Raw genomic sequence first — 21,818 nt, forward strand, 5'->3', positions numbered from 1 at the left:
CCCTCCCCACACAGCATGAGATGGTCCTCAGTAGCCCCCTGCCCAGACAGCATGAAATATTCCACAGTAGCCCCCTCCCCACACAGCATGAGCTAGTCCTCAGTAGCCCCCTGCCCACACAGCATGAAATGGTCCACAGTAGTTCCCCCTCCCCAAACAGCACGAAATGGTCCACAGTAGCCCCTTCCCCACACAACATGAAATATTCCACAGTAGCCCCCTCCCCACACAGCATGAAATATTCCACAGTAGTTCCCTCTACCCAACAGCACAAAATGGTCCAGAGCAGCCCCCTCCCCAGACAATACACATATATACTTACCTGAAGGGCCGCCAGGCGTCCTCTCTCTCACCTATTCACTACTTGCGCTGATGACTTACATCATCATGTCCGCACCAGTGCAGAGGTCACACTCTGTATAGTCAATGTAGGCCGTGCGTACCGCGCGGCCTACACTGACAGCTTTCAGCTGGATGTGCATTTGCACATCCAGCTGAAAGCAGCGATTGCTCACTAACTGGGAATCCTGTACCGGATTCCCCGTTACTGAGCGATCCGGGAGACCGCAACCGTGCCAGCACAGAGGGCTCTGCGTGCCCTCTCTGGCACGCGTGCCATAGGTTCGCCATCACTGGTCTATGGGGTCCGCGAGTAACCATTCATTGTTTTAGCAGTCGGACTCTCTGTCGTTCCAGTTCCACAGTGATCCTGAATGGCAGAGAGCAAAGCGTGAATGTGAATGTTGCCTGACTAAATTGTATTTTTATGTGTCAATGTCCTCACGTCTTGTGTATGAGCTCATACTATTAATATTATAAATGTGAACGTTTGTGGGTTTCGATGTTTGTGTGTTTGGATGTTTGTTCCTCAATCACACTGGAACGGCTGAACGGATTTCCTAGAAATTTCACACACACCTACATATTGGCCAGGAAGGGGTAATAGGCTACTTTAAAAGTGTCTCACTCACCCCAAAACGCCACCGCGACCCTCCAAAGTTGTCGACTGCTCCACTGTCGGCCCAGGCATAACGTCAGCGCAGGTAGTTAGACGCCACTCCTATTGGTGCATGGCAGTGTGTGGGCAGGGTTGGGAGCCAGCACACCGGACCATAGGTTGGCGCCGAATTGTGGGCGTAGCCAGTGCGCAGGGACTCCTCGTTCAACATGGTGGCTGTCCGCATGCTTCCGAACGCCGCTGACATGCCGCCCGGCCACACATTGCCTCAGGCCGACGTAGCATGCAGCAGCGCACCCGGCCCGAACAAGCCCAGCCGCACGTACCCGCGAACTGTGCGACCGGGAACACACACAGCACGGAAAGGACACACAGCTCCCCAGCATCTACATGGTGAGTGCTGAGGGAACAGGGATCTCCGACTTGCTGAAGGGGGAGAGGGGTGGGGGGGCACTGGTGATCGGTAGGGGCCATGGTGGGGGGGGGGGGTTGCTGGTTTGGGGGAGGTGTTGGTGGTAGGGGTTAGAGAGGGGGCTGGGGGGGTCGAGTTTCACACCACAGGGCAGAAGGCAAGTAGGGGGGAGGGGGGCCAGATTGCACATGTAGAAAGAGGGGAGAGGGTAACCGAGGTCACAGGTGGATGGTGCTGGGGGAAGGGGTAGATGTAGGAGGTGACTGTAACTATAAAGGGGGGAACAGGGCCAGGGACGCAGGTGTGGGGTAAGGGGAGAGCTGGGGGTGCAGGTGGAGGGAAAGGGGAGGGCCGGCCCTGCATCAGCAGGGCCGTTTGGTCCTGGCCTACGACGCTGTGGGAGGTGACCGCGCTGGCCACAAGGAAAGGGCCGTGGGGGGCCTCGGGCCATGCTGCAGGTGGATCGCGCAAGGGTGAGGGGACAGCGGACAAAGTCGCGGGTTATAGCTAGTACTCCAATAAATTATTGGTTGTGCAGACACAATATTTTACAATGGGACAACTCAACAGTATATATGGCTGCTTAACAACTCAGCTCGTCAGGACCACAGTCTCAAACCTATAAAGAATGTAATGCGCTGACCTAGGCTATAAGATCTTTGATATTTTCAGGATTTCTCTCCATACACAGGATTACACTGTAGTGAAGAAGAAATCTGGTGAGCGTGTGACCTCAAGTAGCCGTCCCAATATGTCAGGAAAAGGTAGCAAATCCCAAAGCCCCATCACAGAACCTCCATCACCGGTAGATGAAAGGACCAACGATGAGAAGATCCTGGAGCTCAGTAACAAGATCATTGAGCTGCTGACTGGAGAGGTGAGCGCCGCTAGGAATGCTGGGACATTACATAACACAAGGGGAGTCTATAGGATGACTGTACCATTGTGCATTGCTCCTAATATATTCTATACTGAACACGAGTATGTCTGGCTTATTACACTCCTGCACCATACACTTTACAAAAACGTCTCCAAGCCATGGACGTGATCAGGAAATTACATATTCTTAGGATAAGTCATCAATATGTGATCACTGAGGATCTGACTCCCGGGAGTCACGTGTCAGACCCCACCAATAACATATAGACGGCTCATCCTAAGAATAGGCCATGAATATGTAAGTCCCAGAAATCTCCATAAGCGATTGTGTTCTATAAAATACGATTTTCTGTGGATGTATCACATTAGGGTGAAGATTTGACAGATGTTAAAATTGAGGTGGTATCTGAAGAAGGGGAGGAAGAGGCGACTGCAGAAGGCAATCAGCAGTGTAAAGAGGAGGAAATCCCTATAGCTATCAGCCCCGGTGAGTAAAGTGCACAGATGTAGCAGAGGCGCATGAGCATAGTATAATTATGTCTGATGAGTCGCTGTCCGGCCAGTACTATAGCAGTGCAGTACTATGGAGTTTAGACGTCACCGCACTACCCTAAACAGGACGTGTCGGGGGGCTTGTTGCATCAATAGAGGTAAAAATTCAGGTATGTGAAAAACAAGTCCCTGTATGTCTGTTTCTTACAGATGGACGACATGATGGCCGCACCCCAGAGAGATGCTCAAGTTCGTCATTCTCGCAGCGATATCAGGAGGACTCTGACAGTGTGGCCGGGGACCATCAGGTAGATGGAGCGCAGGTCTCACCACACACTGGCTTTGTCGGTTTTCTTGATCATTGGATAGCACTTTTTAGGTTTACAGTCATGGCCAAAAGTTTTGAGAATGACACAAATCTTCTATTGTCACATGATCTGCTCCCTCTGGTTTTTCTGTGTGTTTGTCAGATGTTTTTATCACATACAGAAATAGAATTGCAATCATATTATGAGTAACAAAAGCTTATAGTGACAGTTAGAATGAGTTACTGCAGCGTTGCAATATTTGCAGTGTTGCCCCTTCTTCTTCTTCAGGACTCTGCAATTCTCCCTGGCATGCTCTCAATCCACTTCTGACCCAAATCCTGACTGATAGCCGTCCATTCTTGCACAATCAATGCTTGCATTTTGTCAGAATTTGTAGGTTTTTGTTTGTCCACCCGTCTCTTGATGATTGACCACAAGTTCTCAATGGGATTAAGATCTGGGGAGTTTCCAGGCCATGGACCCAAAATCTCTCTGTTTTGTTCCCTGAGCCATTTAGTTATCACTTTTGCTTTATGGCAAGGTGCTTCATCATGCTGGAAAAGGCATTGTTGATGGCCAACCTGCTCTTGGACAGTTGGGAGAAGTTGATCTTGGAGGACATTCTGGTACCATTCTTTATTCATGGCTGTGTTTTTAGGCAAGACTGTGAGAGAGCCGATTCCCTTGGCTGAGAAGCCACCCCACACATGAATGGTTTCAGGATGCTTTACAGTTGGCATGAGACAAGACTGGTGGTAGCGCTCACCTCGTCTTCTCCCAATAAGCTGTTTTCCAGATGTCCCAAACAATCGAAAAGGGGATTCATCAGAGAAAATGACTTTACCCCAGTCCTCAGCAGTCCACTCCCTGTACCTTTTGCAGAATATCAGTCTGTCCCTGATGTTTTTTCTGGAGAGAAGTGGCTTCTTTGCTGCCCTCCTTGAGACCAGGCCTTGCTCCAAGAGTCTCCACCTCACAGTGCGTGCAGATGCACTCACACCTGCCTGCTGCCATTCCTGAGCAAGCTCTGCACTGCTGGTAGCCCGATCCTGCAGCTGAAACACTTTTAAGAGACGGTCCTGGCGCTTGCTGGTCTTTCTTGGGCGCCCTGGAGCCTTTTTGCCAACAATGGAACCTCTCTCCTTGAAGTTCTTGATGATGCGATAGATTGTTGACTGAGGTGCAATCTTTCTAGCTGCGATACTCTTCCCTGTTAGGCCATTTTTGTGCAGTGCAATGATGGCTGCACGTGTTTCTTTAGAGATAACCATGGTTAACAGAAGAGAAACAATGATGCCAAGCACCAGCCTCCTTTTAAAGTGTCCAGTGGTGTCATTCTTACTTAATCATGACAGATTGATCTCCAGCCCTGTCCTCATCAACACCCACACCTGTGTTAATGGAGCAATCACTGAAACAATGTTAGCTGGTCCTTTTAAGGCAGGGCTGCAATGATGTTGAAATGTGTTTTGGGAGATAAAGTTCATTTTCTAGGCAAATATTGACTTTGCAAGTAATTGCTGTTAAGCTGATCACTCTTTATAACATTCTGGAGTATATGCAAATTGCCATTAGGAAAACTGAAGCAGTAGACTTTGTAACAATTAATATTTGTACCATTCTCAAAACTTTTGGCCATGACTGTAGTTATTAAGTGTGAAGGAGATGAGGAGAATGGTGAAGTCTGTGAGATAGCTTGAAGGGATTGTCCAGGAATTGGACCAATCTATGTGGAGATCAGAGAGAGGGAGACTTTAAAAAAAAAACCTCTTCCCAGTGCCCGGTTGTCTGTCCATTGCATCCAGTATGGAGACGATGGATTGGATTGGCGGATCATCTCCATATAGTCTAATGATTGCTGTATATGAGGTTAATGAACTTCGATCAATTGCATCTGTAACATGCGCCAGGTACAGGTAAGACATCTGCTCGCGTAACAGGACCCTAAAGCAAGACATCAGATATCATGGGAGGGATCGGGTCCCAAGTGCTTTATCTGAAGGGTTTTGAGCCCCGGCTGTCTTCTTATGTCTGTTACTTTTTCAATTATGAAATTAGGGCAACGACTTGGAGAAATGTAAAGCTGAGGCCGGACAATGTGAAGAAGACGTGTGTGTGTGGGAAGATCAGCGGTGCAAGGAGGAGGAGATACCTGTAGACATCAGCCCAGGTTAGTGCTGACCTGTACAGAAGAGTCTCATAATGTCCAGTAACTACAACAGTCTCTATTTTTTACTATATGCACCAACCGTGCGGCTGTCAGTTCAGGGGTGCGGTATCGGCTTGTAACGAGCACGGCCCAACCATATAGCATGTAGCCTGGTGCCTGCTTACCTCCATTGGTGCCTGCTTACCTCCATTCACATAAAGCTAAATGAAGAGAAATGTTCGGCCTAGTTCACAGATTTTTTTGACAGTTGATTATGCCGCGGAATCCGTCTCAGAGTCCGTCTCCAAAAGCATCGCCCATTGACTTCATTGGAAACCACTATACTAGCTAGTAGCGGAACAAAGAAGGGAGATGACCGATCTTATTGCGGATTCTGTGGCTGACTCAACCACGACATCCGCAACGCAATACTCCCTCCCAACTAGGCCCATTCATCCGGGCCTAATCCGTAGCAGAAAGCCGATGCACTGCATTAGTACCGCACAGTATGTCCACACGTAGGATCCATTTTCCACTGTGTGAACATATCCTAACTCTGCCCCCCTCTGGCATAAGGAAGGCTTCTTTGTTTGTACAGATATTTTAGTTTTCTCAGCATCTGTACACAAAAAATATCTTCTTATCAAAGATTGATTGTGGTTTCTGTGCCAGTCCAAGGGCTGCACAGGTAGATAGGTTAGTGTCACCAGAACCAGCATATCACCCCAGCACTGCAGATAGATAGGTTACTGTCACCAGAACCAGCATATCACCCCAGTCCTGCAGATAGATGGGTTACTGTCACCAGAACCAGCATATCACCCCAGTCCTGCAGATAGATAGGTTACTGTCACCAGAACCAGCATATCACCCCAGTCCTGCAGATAGATAGGTTAGTGTCACCAGAACCAGCATATCACCCCAGCCCTGCAGATAGATAGGTTACTGTCACCAGAACCAGCATATCACCCCAGCCCTGCAGATAGATAGGTTACTGTCACCAGACCCAGCATATCACCCCAGCCCTGCAGATAGGTTACTGTCACCAGAACCAGCATATCACCCCAGCCCTGCAGATAGATAGGTTACTGTCACTAAAACCCAGCATATCACCCCAGCCCTGCAGATAGATAGGTTACTGTCACCAGAACCAGCATATCACCCCAGCACTGCAGATAGATAGGTTACTGTCACCAGAACCAGCATATCACCCCAGCCCTGCAGATAGATAGGTTACTGTCACCAGAACCAGCATATCACCCCAGTCCTGCAGATAGATAGGTTAGTGTCACCAGAACCAGCATATCACCCCAGCCCTGCAGATAGATAGGTTACTGTCACCAGAACCAGCATATCACCCCAGCCCTGCAGATAGATAGGTTACTGTCACCAGACCCAGCATATCACCCCAGCCCTGCAGATAGATAGGTTACTGTCACCAGAACCAGCATATCACCCCAGCCCTGCAGATAGATAGGTTACTGTCACTAAAACCCAGCATATCACCCCAGCCCTGCAGATAGATAGGTTACTGTCACCAGAACCAGCATATCACCCCAGCACTGCAGATAGATAGGTTAGTGTCACCAGAACCAGCATATCACCCCAGCCCTGCAGATAGATAGGTTAGTGTCACCAGAACCAGCATATCACCCCAGCCCTGCAGATAGATAGGTTACTGTCACCAGAACCAGCATATCACCCCAGCCCTGCAGATAGATAGGTTACTGTCACCAGAACCAGCATATCACCCCAGCCCTGCAGATAGATAGGTTACTGTCACCAGAACCAGTATATCACCCCAGCCCTGCAGATAGATGGGTTACTGTCACCAGAACCAGCATATCACCCCAGCCCTGCAGATAGATAGGTTACTGTCACCAGAACCAGCATATCACCCCAGCCCTGCAGATAGATAGGTTAGTGTCACCAGAACCAGCATATCACCCCAGCACTGCAGATAGATAGGTTACTGTCACCAGAACCAGCATATCACCCCAGTCCTGCAGATAGATAGGTTACTGTCACCAGAACCAGCATATCACCCCAGCCCTGCAGATAGATAGGTTAGTGTCACCAGAACCAGCATATCACCCCAGCACTGCAGATAGATAGGTTACTGTCACCAGAACCAGCATATCACCCCAGTCCTGCAGATAGATAGGTTACTGTCACCAGAACCAGCATATCACCCCAGCCCTGCAGATAGATAGGTTACTGTCACCAGAACCAGCATATCACCCCAGTCCTGCAGATAGATAGGTTAGGGTCACCAGAACCAGCATATCACCCCAGCCCTGCAGATAGATAGGTTACTGTCACCAGGACCAGCATATCACCCCAGCCCTGCAGATAGATAGGTTAGTGTCACCAGAACCAGCATATCACCCCAGCCCTGCAGATAGATAGGTTAGTGTCACCAGAACCAGCATATCACCCCAGCCCTGTAGATAGATAGGTTACTGTCACCAGAACCAGCATATCACCCCAGCCCTGCAGATAGATAGGTTACTGTCACCAGACCCAGCATATCACCCCAGCCCTGCAGATAGATAGGTTACTGTCACCAGAACCAGCATATCACCCCAGCCCTGCAGATAGATAGGTTACTGTCACCAGAACCAGCATATCACCCCAGTCCTGCAGATAGATAGGTTAGTGTCACCAGAACCAGCATATCACCCCAGCCCTGCAGATAGATAGGTTAGAGTCACCAGACTCAGCATATCACCCCAGTCCTGCAGATAGATAGGTTAGTGTCACCAGAACCAGCATATCACCCCAGCCCTGCAGATAGATAGGTTACTGTCACCAGGACCAGCATATCACCCCAGCCCTGCAGATAGATAGGTTACTGTCACCAGGACCAGCATATCACCCCAGCCCTGCAGATAGATAGGTTACTGTCACCAGAACCAGCATATCACCCCAGTCCTGCAGATAGATAGGTTAGAGTCACCAGACTCAGCATATCACCCCAGTCCTGCAGATAGATAGGTTAGTGTCACCAGAACCAGCATATCACCCCAGCCCTGCAGATAGATAGGTTACTGTCACCAGGACCAGCATATCACCCCAGCCCTGCAGATAGGTTACTGTCACCAGAACCAGCATATCACCCCAGTCCTGCAGATAGATAGGTTAGAGTCACCAGACTCAGCATATCACCCCAGTCCTGCAGATAGATAGGTTAGTGTCACCAGAACCAGCATATCACCCCAGTCCTGCAGATAGATAGGTTAGTGTCACCAGAACCAGCATATCACCCCAGCCCTGCAGATAGATAGGTTACTGTCACCAGGACCAGCATATCACCCCAGCCCTGCAGATAGATAGGTTACTGTCACCAGGACCAGCATATCACCCCAGCCCTGCAGATAGATAGGTTACTGTCACCAGAACCAGCATATCACCCCAGTCCTGCAGATAGATAGGTTAGAGTCACCAGACTCAGCATATCACCCCAGTCCTGCAGATAGATAGGTTAGTGTCACCAGAACCAGCATATCACCCCAGCCCTGCAGATAGATAGGTTACTGTCACCAGAATCAGCATATCACCCCAGCCCTGCAGATAGATAGGTTACTGTCACCAGAACCAGCATATCACCGCAGCCCTGCAGATAGATAGGTTAGTGTCACCAGAACCAGCATATCACCCCAGCCCTGCAGATAGATAGGTTACTGTCACCAGACCCAGCATATCACCCCAGCCCTGCAGATAGATAGGTTACTGTCACCAGGACCAGCATATCACCGCAGCCCTGCAGATAGATAGGTTAGGATCACCTGAGTCACTTGTGAGTTGCTGCCTCTGCTGCCAAGATATCCGCATTTTTGTCAATATGCAAATGAGCTATGGAGCAATGAGAAAGTTGTAATCAGCAATGTCCCTTTTACTCCAAAGAGCTCATTTACTTATTGACAAAAACAGCATTATCTCATCAATGAAGGAAGCAAGTCACAAGGGAAAACCATGGTGTGATTCAGGTGACCCTAACCTATCTACCTACCTGCCATATACCTTCCTTCCCAGTGTTAGGCCATGTTACCTCACAGACATCTTTCTACTGCCAGCCCAGCCCTTAGATGCTTGGCACCAAAATGAATAAGATAATTTCTAAGGAGACCTTGACTCTTACTTTTAAACTAAAATTGACACCATCAGAGACAGTCTCACCCTACTCCCCCGACAACCCCTCTACCCAACTACTCGCTGCTCCCCATCCCTGACCTGTTTCTCCTCCATCACTGATGAAAAACTCTCCTCCCTAATCTCCAAATCCCACCTCACCTCCTGCGCGCTTGACCCGATCCAGTCACATCTCATCCCCAAACTCACTGACTCCGGCCCTAACCCATCTCTTCAATCTATCCCTAACCAATGGATCCTTCCCCTCTGCCTTCAAACACGCCACTGTCACTCCTATACTTAAGAAACCGTCCCTCGACCCGTCCTCTCCTGCCAACTATCGTCCCATTTCACTTCTCCCGTACGCCTCAAAACTTCTTGAGCAACACGTCCACTCAGAACTCTCCTCCTATCTCTCGTCCAACCTGCTTTTTGACAGACTTCAGTCAGGCTTCAGACCCCGGCACTCCACTGAAACTGCCCTAACAAAAGTCACTAACGACCTGCTAACCGCCAAAGCCAGGCGCCATTACTCTGTCCTCCTCCTCCGCTCTGCCTTTGACACAGTTGACCACTCCCTCCTGTTAGAAATTCTCTCATCCCTTGGTATCTCAGACTTGGCCCTTTCCTGGATCTCCTCATACCTCACCGACCGCACATTCAGCGTCTCCCACTCGCACACCACCTCCTCACCACATCCTCTCTCTGTAGGTGTCCCCCAGGGCTCCGTCCTAGGACCCCTCCTGTTCTCCATCTACACCCTTGGCCTGGGCCAACTCATAGAATCTCACGGCTTTCAGTACCATTGCTATGACGACGACACCCAAATATATATCTCTGGACCAGATATTACCTCCCTGCTGGACAGAGTTCCAGATTGTTTAGCGGCCGTAGCCTCCCTCCTCTCCTCCCGCTTTCTCAAACTCAACATGGAGAAAACAGAGTTCATCATTTTCACCCCACCCAATGTGGCCCTCCACCTGACCAATCTTTCAAAGTTAATGGAACCCCACTTACCCCTGTCCCACAGGCCCGATGCCTTGGGGTAACCCTGGACCCCGACCTATCCTTCGAGTCACATATTCAAACCCTCAACACCTCCTGCCGCCTCCAGCTCAAGAACATCAACCGAATCCGCTCCTTCCTCACCCAGGAAACTACCAAGATGCTCGTCCAGGCCCTCATAATCTCCCGCTTAGACTACTGCAACACCCTTCTCCATGGACTCCCAGCAAACACCCTCGCCCCCCTCCAGTCCACCTTAAACTGCGCTGCTCGCTTAATCCACCTCACCCCCCCCCCCGATCTTCATCAGCTGCTCCCCTCTGCCAGTCCCTCCACTGGTTACCCATAGCCCAGCGAATTGAGTTCAAGCTACTAACGCTAACATACAAAGCCATCCACAACCTGTCCCCTCCATATATCTCTGACCTCATCTCCCGCTACCTGCCCACACGTAACCTCAGATCCTCCAATGACCTCCTACTCCGCTCTGCCCTCATCCGCTCCTCACACAACCGTCTCCAAGATTTCTCCCGTGCATCCCCCATACTCTGGAACCCCTTACCGAGACACATAAGACTGACCCCCACAATCACAGGCTTCAAGAAGGCCCTGAAGACTCCCCTATTCAGGAAGGCCTACAACCTCCAATAACACTATCACCGCACCGCCATCTGTACAGTCTCCCCCTCTCCTCCTGTCTCTACCCCCTTCCCTCATAGATTGTAAGCCCTCGCGGGCAGGGCCCTCTACCCCACTGTGCCAGCCGGTCACTGTTAGTATTATATCTACCTGTATATTCTGTGTATTGTATGTAACCCCCAAATGTAAAGCACCATGGAATTAATATAATAATGTACAGCACTATGGAATTAATATAATAATGTACAGCACCATGCAATTAATATAATGTCCAGCACTATGGAATTAATATAATAATGTACAGAACCATGGAATTAATATAATAATGTACAGCACTGTGGAATTAATATAATAATGTCCAGCACTATGGAATTAATATAATAATGTCCAGCACTATGGAATTAATGGTGCTATAGAAATAAATAAATAATAATAATAACATCCTGTATATATATATATATATATATATATATATATATATATATATATTCATCTTTCAGACGACAGCATCAGCAGTACAGAAGGACATCTTCCTCTATCGCTGAGTAATGGAAGTGAAGATGACACACAAGAGAATTGTGGAGAACATCTCCTCATTGGCGGTCTATCCTCCGTCCTTCCCGGCAGAGAACCATCATCTGATCCCTCACAAATGGTCAATGAACGTTCAGGTCATAGCGTAGATAAAATATTTACATGTTCCGATTGCGGGAAACACTTTAAGAAGAACTTGAGTCTTTCTATGCACAAAAGAATTCACAACGGTGAGCGGCCATTCTCATGCTCAGAATGTGGGAAAGGCTTTACCAAGAAATCTGTCCTGGTGGAGCACCAGAGAATTCACACGGGGGAGAAGCCATTCTCGTGTGCAGAGTGCGGGAAGTGTTTTACCCAGAAATCCTCCCTGGTTGAACATCAGAGAATTCACACAGGACAGAAGCCATTCTCATGTGCCGAATGTGGCAAATGTTTTACTCAGAAATCTGTCCTTGTTAAACATCAGAGAAGCCACACGGGGCAGAAGCCATTCTCCTGTGCAGAATGTGGCAAATGTTTTTCTCAGAATTCGGATCTTGTTAAGCATCAGGTCATTCACACAGGGAAGAAGCCCTTTACGTGTCTGGATTGTGGGAAATGTTTTGCGCGTAAAGATTACCTCGAGAGACATCAGAGAACGCACAAATTTAAGAAGCCATTCGGATGCTCGGTTTGCGGGGAATGCTTCACCCAGATAGCTGATCTTGTCGACCATCATAAAATTCACACGTGGGAGGGGTCCTTCTCCTGTTCAGAATGTGGGGAGTGTTTCGTACAGATATCAGAACTGGTTGACCATTATAAAATTCACACTGACGACAAGTTGTGTTCGGAATAAAGGAAACCTGTTGTCACTGGACATGGGGAAAGTCACACGGAAGAGAAGCCATTCTCAACGCGGATTATGGTAACGGGTCAAAGAACTTTGTATAAATCAGTATTATATGAATCAGTCTGGTTCTCCACACTATCTGGAGGTTTCTGTTGAATCAGTCTTGCTAGACCAAGATGGACTGGACTCACCCAGGGAAGGCAAGACGTCATAGCAGCTAGTCTCCACCAACCAGCTCAGGGTGAAGAAGAAGAGAGACAGAGCTTGCAGAAGAGAAAACGGCTAAAGTTTGCAAAATATGAGTGTAACATGCAGTGGTTGTGGGCCCAGGCTGTCCCCTCGCCAGTTCAGTTTGTGCTACCTTTGTCTAGGTGGTGCCCTAGTTTTTACAGCATCAGGGATATGCTGCAAGGAGCCACCAGTTACCTCTAGATGTAGGTGACAGCTGACCTAGGGGGGTATCTGGCTCCAGAAACTACTGAGAACATAGACCTAGTCTATTATACAGTCACTACGAGTTCCTTGGACAGTGAGGGCGGATTCACACCTGCGCCCGGTTTTCGCTTTTGGGTTTCCATCTTCTTCTGAGAGAAACTGGACAGGAGACTGAAACCTGGGAGTCAGTGTTCAATCCCATTCACTGGAATGGGTTTGCAAAGTGACCGCTCGTGAGCGTCTTCTGCCCCTCCGCAGGTAAACAGTTTTTTTTTAACCAGACACAAAGTCGGACATGCAAGACTTTGTGTCCGGTTAAAAAAAAAACGGTTTTGCCGCGGAGAGGCAGAAGACGTTCATGAGCGGTCACTTTGCAAACCCGTTCCAGTGGTCGGGGCTGGTGGTACAGGGACTATGGAAATCCAAGCAGTGGTCGGGGCCGGTGGTACAGGGACTATGGAAATCCAAGCAGTGGTCGGGGCTGGTGGTATAGGGACTATGGAAATCCAAGCAGTGGTCGGGGCTGGTGGTACAGTGACTATGGAAATCCAAGCAGTGGTCGGGGCTGGTGGTACAGGGACTATGGAAATCCAAGCAGTGATCGGGGCCGGTGGTACAGGGACTATGGAAATCCAAGCAGTGATCGGGGCCGGTGGTACAGGGACTATGGAAATCCAAGCAGTGGTCGGGGCCGGTGGTACAGGGACTATGGAAATCCAAGCAGTGGTCGGGGCCGGTGGTACAGGGACTATGGAAATCCAAGCAGTGGTCGGGGCCGGTGGTACAGGGACTATGGAAATCCAAGCAGTGGTCGGAGCCGGTGGTACAGGGACTATGGAAATCCAAGCAGAGGTCGGGGCCGGTGGTACAGGGACTATGGAAATCCAAGCAGCGGTCGGGGCCGGTGGTACAGGGACTATGGAAATCCAAGCAGCGGTCGGGGCCGGTGGTACAGGGACTATGGAAATCCAAGCAGCGGTCGGGGCCGGTGGTACAGGGACTATGGAAATCCAAGCAGCGGTCGGGGCCGGTGGTACAGGGACTATGGAAATCCAAGCAGCGGTCGGGGCCGGTGGTACAGGGACTATGGAAATCCAAGCAGTGGTCGGGGCCGGTGGTACAGGGACTATGGAAATCCAAGCAGTGGTCAGGGCCGGTGGTACAGTGACTATGGAAATCCAAGCAGCGGTCGGGGCCGGTGGTACAGGGACTATGGAAATCCAAGCAGTGGTCGGGGCCGGTGGTACAGGGACTATGGAAATCCAAGCAGCGGTCGGGGCCGGTGGTACAGGGACTATGGAAATCCAAGCAGTGGTCGGGGTTGGTGGTACAGGGAATATGGAAATCCAAGCAGTGGTCAGGGCCGGTGGTACAGTGACTATGGAAAGTCAAGCAGTGGTCGGGGCTGGTGGCAAATAGTCAGTATGGAAATCCAAGCAGTAGTTGGTGGCATATAGTCAGTATGATAATTCAAGTAGTGGTCGGGGCTGGTGGCACAGTATCAAGTACTTACAGGTAGAGGTCACAGGTAGAGCACAGACAAACACCTTTGCAGCACAATATCAAGCCAGGAGTAATTTGGTCAAGTAGATTGCTGTGGAACAATCTGCCTTAAAAGGCTTATCCAGAGAGTGTTTGAATACTTAGTTCCTCTTGGGATTTGGGTTTCAGGTTAGTTCTGACTCTCGGTCATGTAATCATAACCAGCACCTAGCCCCTGATTTGCTCTGCCTCCACCATCCTCTCCTGTGCTCACATAAATTTAATGAGTGGAGTGACTGGTGACCCAGTGGACCGGTGCTAGTTCTGATCAAGTGACCTGGGGTTGGAACCCTGGAGGATCTACAGTCATGGCCAAAAGTTTTGAGAATGATACAAATATTAATTTTTACAAAGTCTACTGCTTCAGTTTTCCTAATGGCAATTTGCATATACTCCAGAATGTTATAAAGAGTGATCAGCTTAACAGCAATTACTTGCAAAGTCAATATTTGCCTAGAAAATGAACTTTATCCCCCAAAACACATTTCAGCATCATTGCAGCCCTGCCTTAAAAGGACCAGCTAACATCGTTTCAGTGATTGCTCCATTAACACAGGTGTGGGTGTTGATGAGAACAGGGCTGGAGATCAATCTGTCATGATTAAGTAAGAATGACACCATAACCCCTTAGAGACACAGCCCAAAAGTGACTTAAGGACCAGGCCTCTTTTTTCAAATCTGACATGTGTCACTTTAAATGGCGATAACTTTGAGACGCTTTAACTTACACAAGTGATTCTGAGATTGTTTTTTCGTAACACATTGTACTTCATGTCAGTAGTAAATTTTCATCGATATGTTTTGTCTTTAATTATGAAAAAATAGGAAATTTGGTTAAAATTTTGAAAAAAATGCAGTTTTCAAACTTTGAAATTGCAAGCCTTTCAAATAGAAAGTCATACTACCCGAATTTTTTCATAAATATAATTAACCATGTCTCTGATTTATGTAGCAATCAAATTTTAAGCACCCTTTCATTTTTTTCAGATATTATAAGGCTTACAAGTCAAGCAGTAATTTTCCAAATTTTCAAGAAAATTTCCAAAACACATTTTTCAAGGGACCAGTTCAGATCTGAAGGGAACTTGAAAGGCCTCTCTAATAAAACCCCCCAAAAGTCACCCCATTCTAAAAACTGCACTCCTGAAAGAATCCAAAACAGCAGTTAGAAAGTTTCTTAACCCTTTCAGCATTTCACAACAATTACAACAAAATGGAGGTCAAATTTACATTTTTCAATTTCTGTCACTAATATATTCATTTAGCCCTAGAATTTACACATTTACTAAGGTTTAAAGGAGAAACTGCACCCCACATTTTGTTACACAATTTCTCCCGAACATGATAATACCCCATATGTGCTGGTACCCTAATGTACGGGCACACGGTCGCTCTCAGAGCGGATGGAGCACTAATTGGATTTTGTAGGCCAGATTTTGCTACAATACTTTTCAGGCGCCATGCCCCGATTGCAAAGCCCCCAAGGTGCCAAAACAGTGGAAAACCCCAAAATGTCACCCCATTTTGGAAACTAGACCCCTCAAGGAATTTATCAAGGGGTATAGTGAGCCCTTGGACCCTACAGGTGTTTCACAGATTTTTTTTACCATTGAGATGTGAAAATGAAAAATTACTTTTTTTATAATAAAATGTCACTGTAGCCCCAAATTTTTCCTCTTCACAAAGGGTTAAAGGAGAAACTGCACCCCACATTTTGTTACACAATTTCTCCTGAACACGACAATACCCAATATGTGCTGGTACCCTAATGTACGGGCACACGGTCGCTCTCAGAACGGATGGAGCGCTAATTGGATTTTGTAGGCCAGATTTTACTAGAATACTTTTCAGGCACCATGTCCCGTTTGCAGAGCCCCCAATGTATCAAAACAGTGGAAACCCCCAAAATGTCACCCCATTTTGGAAACTATACCCCTCAAGGAATTTACCAAGGGGTTTAGTGAGCCCTTTGACCCTACAGGAGTGTAACAGAATTGGCCCAACAAAAGGAAAAGTGACATTTTTTGCTATAAAATGTAGCTTTAACCCCAAATTATGCATTTCCACAAGGGGTTAAAAAAGAAAATGCACCCCACAAATTGTCAAGCACTTTGCCCCAACTACAGAAATGCCCCACATGTGGATGTAAAGTGATGTATGGGCACACTGTAAAGTCCAGAGCTGAAGGATCGCTATTGGGATTTTGGAGGGCAAATTTAGCTGAAATCTGTTTCAGGCACCATGTTGCATTTGGAGAGCCCCTGAAGTGCTAGAACAGTGGAAACCCCCCCCCCCCCCCAAAACGACCCCATTTTGAAAACTAGACCCCTCAAGGAATTTATCAAGGGATTTAGTGAGCACTTGGACCCTACAGGTGTTTCACAGATTTTTTTACCATTGAGATGTGAAAATGAAAAATTACTTTTTTTCCAATAAATCGTCCATTTAGCGCCATATTTTTAATTTTTGCAAGTAGTTAGAGAATTAAGAGCCCCCCACAGTTTGTTACACAATTTCCCCTGAACACGGCAATACCCCATATGGGATCATAATCTGCTGTATGGGTACATGTTGGGGCTCAGAATGGAAAGAGCGCTATTTGGATTTTGGAGGGCATATATTGCTGGAATAGTTTTGAGGTGCCATGTCGCATTTGCTGAGCCCCTAAAGTATCAATACAATAGAAACCCCTCAAAAGTGACCCCATTTTAGAAACTACACCCGTCAAGGAATGTATCAAGTGGTATTATGATTTTGAGACTAAAAATGCTTCCCAAAAATTGAAATTTTTAAAGAAATATGCCATTTTGGTATCCAATGCATTGCACCCACTTTGTGTTGTCAGAGACCTGCACTCCTAAAACTATTAAGTGGGCGATCCCGAGGGGCAAAAAAATTATATATGTGGGTATAAACTGCTGCTTCGGTGCACAGCAGGGCTCAGAAGGGAAGGAGCACTGCGCTTTATAGCTTTTGGGGTACAGATTTAGAGGGACTTCCTGGGCGCCATGTTGTTTTTGCAGAGCCCTGGAGGTGCCAGTAAACTGGAATTCCCCAAGAAGTGACCCCATTTTGTAGGGGAAATTTTAGAGTCTCTGCAAAAGTGCTATGGCATCCAAAAACCAAACCGTCTAAGTCTGTGCTCCAAAAACCAAATAACCTTCTTCCCTTCTGTGTCTGGCTGGGCCCTAATATCAGTTTATACCCACATATGACATTACGTACGTTATCCGGGGTACACCAGTGTCATATATGTGCCCTAATATCAGTTTATACTCACATATGACATTACCCCGGTTACACCAGTGTCATACATGTGTCATACATGTGGCATAAACTGCAGTTTGGGCACACAGCAGGGGGCAGAAGGGTAGGAGCGCGATGCGGCTTTTGGAGTACAGATTCAGATGTTTGGTATCTAGACGCCATGTCATGTTTGTAGAGCCTGTAAGGTACCAGAAAAGTGGATTCCCCAAAGGAGTGACCGCAGTTTGAAAACTGCACCCCTCAAAGAATTTCTCAGGGGGTGTAGTGTAGTATTAGTATCCCAGACGTGACTCCACAGCGGATGGCGAAGAGGGAATATATAAGCGGTGCGGAGGACATTGCAGACACTAAATTCCCTACTGTACCCCCAGTAGCTCCTATGATTGGGGGAGTCACACTGGGGTCACTTTGGGGGTCACTTCTGGTGTCTGTTCCCTCATAAGCTGTAAATCTGGGGTGTCCCCTGATATTCGCTTGCACAGCTTATACATTCCCTGCCTGCCGCACCCAGTTGTGTTCTAATAATTTGGCGATTTTGCGTGATTTTGTCTTCACATTGGTAGAGGCTATATTTTCTTTATTTTTCTGCTGACGTGGCCATATAAGGGCTTGTTGTTTGCGGGATGCGATGTATTTTGTAATGACACCATCTTGGGGTGCCTAAAACTTACTGATTACATTTTATTAACTCTTTTTTTGCTGGATTTAAAAGAGAAAAAATCAATTCTGGCATTGAGTTTTACCTTTTACATTTTTCGCCATGCAGCGTACAGTATAAGTAACGTGACCTTTATTCTGCGGGTTGGTACGGTTACGGCGATACCTCATTTATAGTATTTTTTTATGCGATACTAAGTCTGCAGAACAAAAACACATTTGGGGACATAAATCAGTGATTTTTGCATCGCCATCTTCTGAAAGGCGTAACATTTTTATTTTTCGCTTGACAGTGTTGGTTGAGGGCTTATTTTTTGCGGGACAACCTGTGCATTTTATTGGTACTATTTTGGGGTGCATATGACTTTTTGATCACTTTTTATAGCACATTTTGTAAGGTGAGATGGCGAAAAATCACTACTTCCGGCGGGTTTTTTCCGTTATTTTTTACCACCGTTCACTGTGTACATTAAATATTGTTTCAGTTTTGTTGTACAGGTTGTTACGGACGCGACAATACCAAATATGTATTGTTTTTATTAATTTTTTGTGTTTTTTTACATAATTCATTTTTTATAGAAAAAAGGGATTTTTGGGACTTTATAACTTTATTAATTGTTTTCAAATACTTTATTTTTTTTTTTACACTTTTTTTTTTACTTGTTCTTGTGTCCCTATGGGACACATGGATCAGTGATGATTGCATCACTGATTCTCTACTCTAGACTGAGACACAGGCTGCAGTGACAGCCTGCACGTGTCTCACTCTAGACACAGGAAGTGAGCTGTGCGGACGGCACAGACTCACTTCCAGAAGATGCCGGGAGCATCACCAGGTAAGTGAGTGCTCAGGGCTGTCTGGGGTCACTAACCAGACCCCAGACTACATATTACAGATACCGGCACCCCCCGATCTCGGTCCGGGGGGTGCCGGCGGGGGGGGGGGGAGATCGCGGCACCCTTTGTTAAAACCTCCGATCGGTAAAAGTACCGACCGGAGGTTATGGAAAAGGGTGATAGCTGTCAGTAACAGCTATCACTCAGTTCCGATTCCGCCCGCTCAGCTAGCTGAGCGGGCGGAATCACCATGACGTAATATTACTTCATGGTGCGCGAAGTACCTCGCGTCCATGACGTAATAGTACGTCAAAGGTCGCTAAGGGGTTAAAAGGAGGCTGGTGCTTGGCATCATTGTTTCTCTTCTGTTAACCATGGTTATCTCTAAAGAAACACGTGGAGTCATCATTGCACTGCACAAAAATGGCCTAACAGGGAAGAGTATCGCAGCTAGAAAGATTGCACCTCAGTCAACAATCTATCGCATCATCAAGAACTTCAAGGAGAGAGGTTCCATTGTTGGCAAAAAGGCTCCAGGGCGCCCAAGAAAGACCAGCAAGCGCCAGGACCGTCTCTTAAAAGTGTTTCAGCTGTGGGATCGGGCTACCAGCAGTGCAGAGCTTGCTCAGGAATGGCAGCAGGCAGGTGTGAGTGCATCTGCACGCACTGTGAGGCAGAGACTCTTGGAGCAAGGCCTGGTCTCAAGGAGGGCAGCAAAGAAGCCACTTCTCTCCAGAAAAAATATCAGGGACAGACTGATATTCTGCAGAAGGTCCAGGGAATGGACTGCTGAGGACTGGGGGAAAGTCATTTTCTCTGATGAATCCCCTTTTCGATTGTTTGGGACATCTGGAGAACAGCTTATTGGGAGAAGACGAGGTGAGCGCTACCACCAGTCTTGTCTCATGCCAACTGTAAAGCATCCTGAAACCATTCATGTGTGGGGTTGCTTCTCAGCCAAAGTTATCAAAGGTGATAACTAAATGGCTCAGGGAACAAAACAGAGAGATTTTGGGTCCATGGCCTGGAAACTCCCCAGATCTTAATCCCATTGAGAACTTGTGGTCAATCATCAAGAGACGGGTGGACAAACAAAAACCTACAAATTCTGACAAAATGCAAGCATTGATTGTGCAAGAATGGACGGCTATCAGTCAGAATTTGGTCCAGAAGTTGATTGAGAGCATGCCAGGGAGAATTGCAGAGTCCTGAAGAAGAAGGGGCAACACTGCAAATATTGCAACGCTGCATTAACTCATTCTAACTGTCACTATAAGCTTTTATTACTCAGAATATGATTGCAATTCTATTTCTGTATGTGATAAAAACATCTGACGAACACACAGAAAAACCAGAGGGAGCAGATCATGTGACAATAGAAGATTTGTGTCATTCTCAAAACTTTTGGCCATGACTGTAGGTATTCACACAATCCTAGCTAATCCCTTTAAATAGCTAACAGATGCAGGACATTGGTTGGGATAGACAGCAAGGTTTACAGTCTCTTAATAGTGCCGAGTACCGTACAGGCAAGGACTGAAACACAGCGGCCATGACCAGGAAGAACAGTGGGAAGAAGGAACATTGGTGACAAGCATGACCAGGTGGCGAAACAATAAGTAATATAAAGGCCAGAATTCGTCTTACTCCTCATGTAATCATAGCGGGGCACATTCATCAAGACGATTTTTGTTTAGGCCAGATTTACTATTCACTCAACAAAATCACTCCCCTCGTCATTTTGAGATCTCGTTGGGATAAGGGGTCATGGTTTATTTTGAGCCCCTTTTTTCGACACATTTACAACATGAGCCTATGCTAAAAAGGCAGAAAATAGAAGCCAATTCACTCCAGTACGTGGGCCGTATAAAAAAGCCCGTCATATCAGACAACTTAGGAATCACAACTCCACACGGCGTCTTCTGTGCACCATTTATGACGCCGGTGCACCTTATGGATCAGTTACGCTCAAAATGTTAGGTAAACCCCAGAATCAGAGGAGGGGGTTGTCATGTTCACAGTGTGAATATATGTCATGTAAAATCTGATGATGTCACAGAGACTCAGGCAACTCTCCTACAGAACAGGGGTCAGGAAAAGTTGTGTTTTTTGGAAGTTTTTGCTTACGGTAAATTATTGTGATGTGATATAATAAAGATGTTAGTGTTGGAGTTTACACTATTGACTGTACGTACGTCACGTGTCACATTACATTACGTGTCACATACAGCTTTATATTCCACCGCTTATTTTTCATACGTCCTTTTAACCCCTTTACCCTTCTCGCCACGGACTGTTTTCGTTTTTGACTCCCCTCTTTCTAAATCCCCAACTTTTTTATTTCTCCACTCCCAGAGCCATATGAGATCTTTGTATAGGTATAGGTGTTCTAGGGAAAGGGGGGTGATTTGAATTTTTTTGGTAATGCCTTTATTAGAGCCCCTAGGGAGTGTTGAATCCCAGGGGGTCTGTTCACTAATGCTATGCATTACAATACTAATGCATTGCAAAAAAACATAATTTCTATTGCAGTCTACGTAGAGTAGCCTGCAATAGAAAATGATTACAGACAGGCCGGGGCACTTTCACAAGGCCCCTGGCTGTCATGCCAATGGGACGCCGGCTCCAGAGCTTGCCCCGGGTGCCAGTGATCCCCGGCAAAATGGCGCCTTGGTCAGCTTTGACTGAGATGCCAGATGGGTTAATGCTTGCGATTGAAGCTGGCACTGATTATGGGC

At 47.1% G+C, this 21,818-nt stretch overlaps 1 protein-coding gene across 1 annotated transcript in view; it reads left to right on the forward strand.

The window, feature by feature from the left end:
- The window catches only part of LOC142219211 (uncharacterized), a 60,734-nt gene extending 48,151 nt beyond the window's left edge, over positions 1–12,583 (forward strand). Inside the window, exons 11-15 of the mRNA XM_075288164.1 lie at positions 2,062–2,247; positions 2,619–2,736; positions 2,952–3,049; positions 5,108–5,219; positions 11,474–12,583. Coding sequence (XP_075144265.1) covers positions 2,062–2,247; positions 2,619–2,736; positions 2,952–3,049; positions 5,108–5,219; positions 11,474–12,348 — 1,389 coding nt within the window. The 3' untranslated portion in view covers positions 12,349–12,583. The remainder of the gene's footprint in view (positions 1–2,061; positions 2,248–2,618; positions 2,737–2,951; positions 3,050–5,107; positions 5,220–11,473) is intronic.
- Positions 12,584–21,818: the final 9,235 nt, after the last annotated feature.

The sequence above is a fragment of the Leptodactylus fuscus genome, chromosome 10 (assembly GCF_031893055.1).
Source record: "Leptodactylus fuscus isolate aLepFus1 chromosome 10, aLepFus1.hap2, whole genome shotgun sequence".
Lineage (NCBI taxonomy): Eukaryota > Metazoa > Chordata > Amphibia > Anura > Leptodactylidae > Leptodactylus > Leptodactylus fuscus.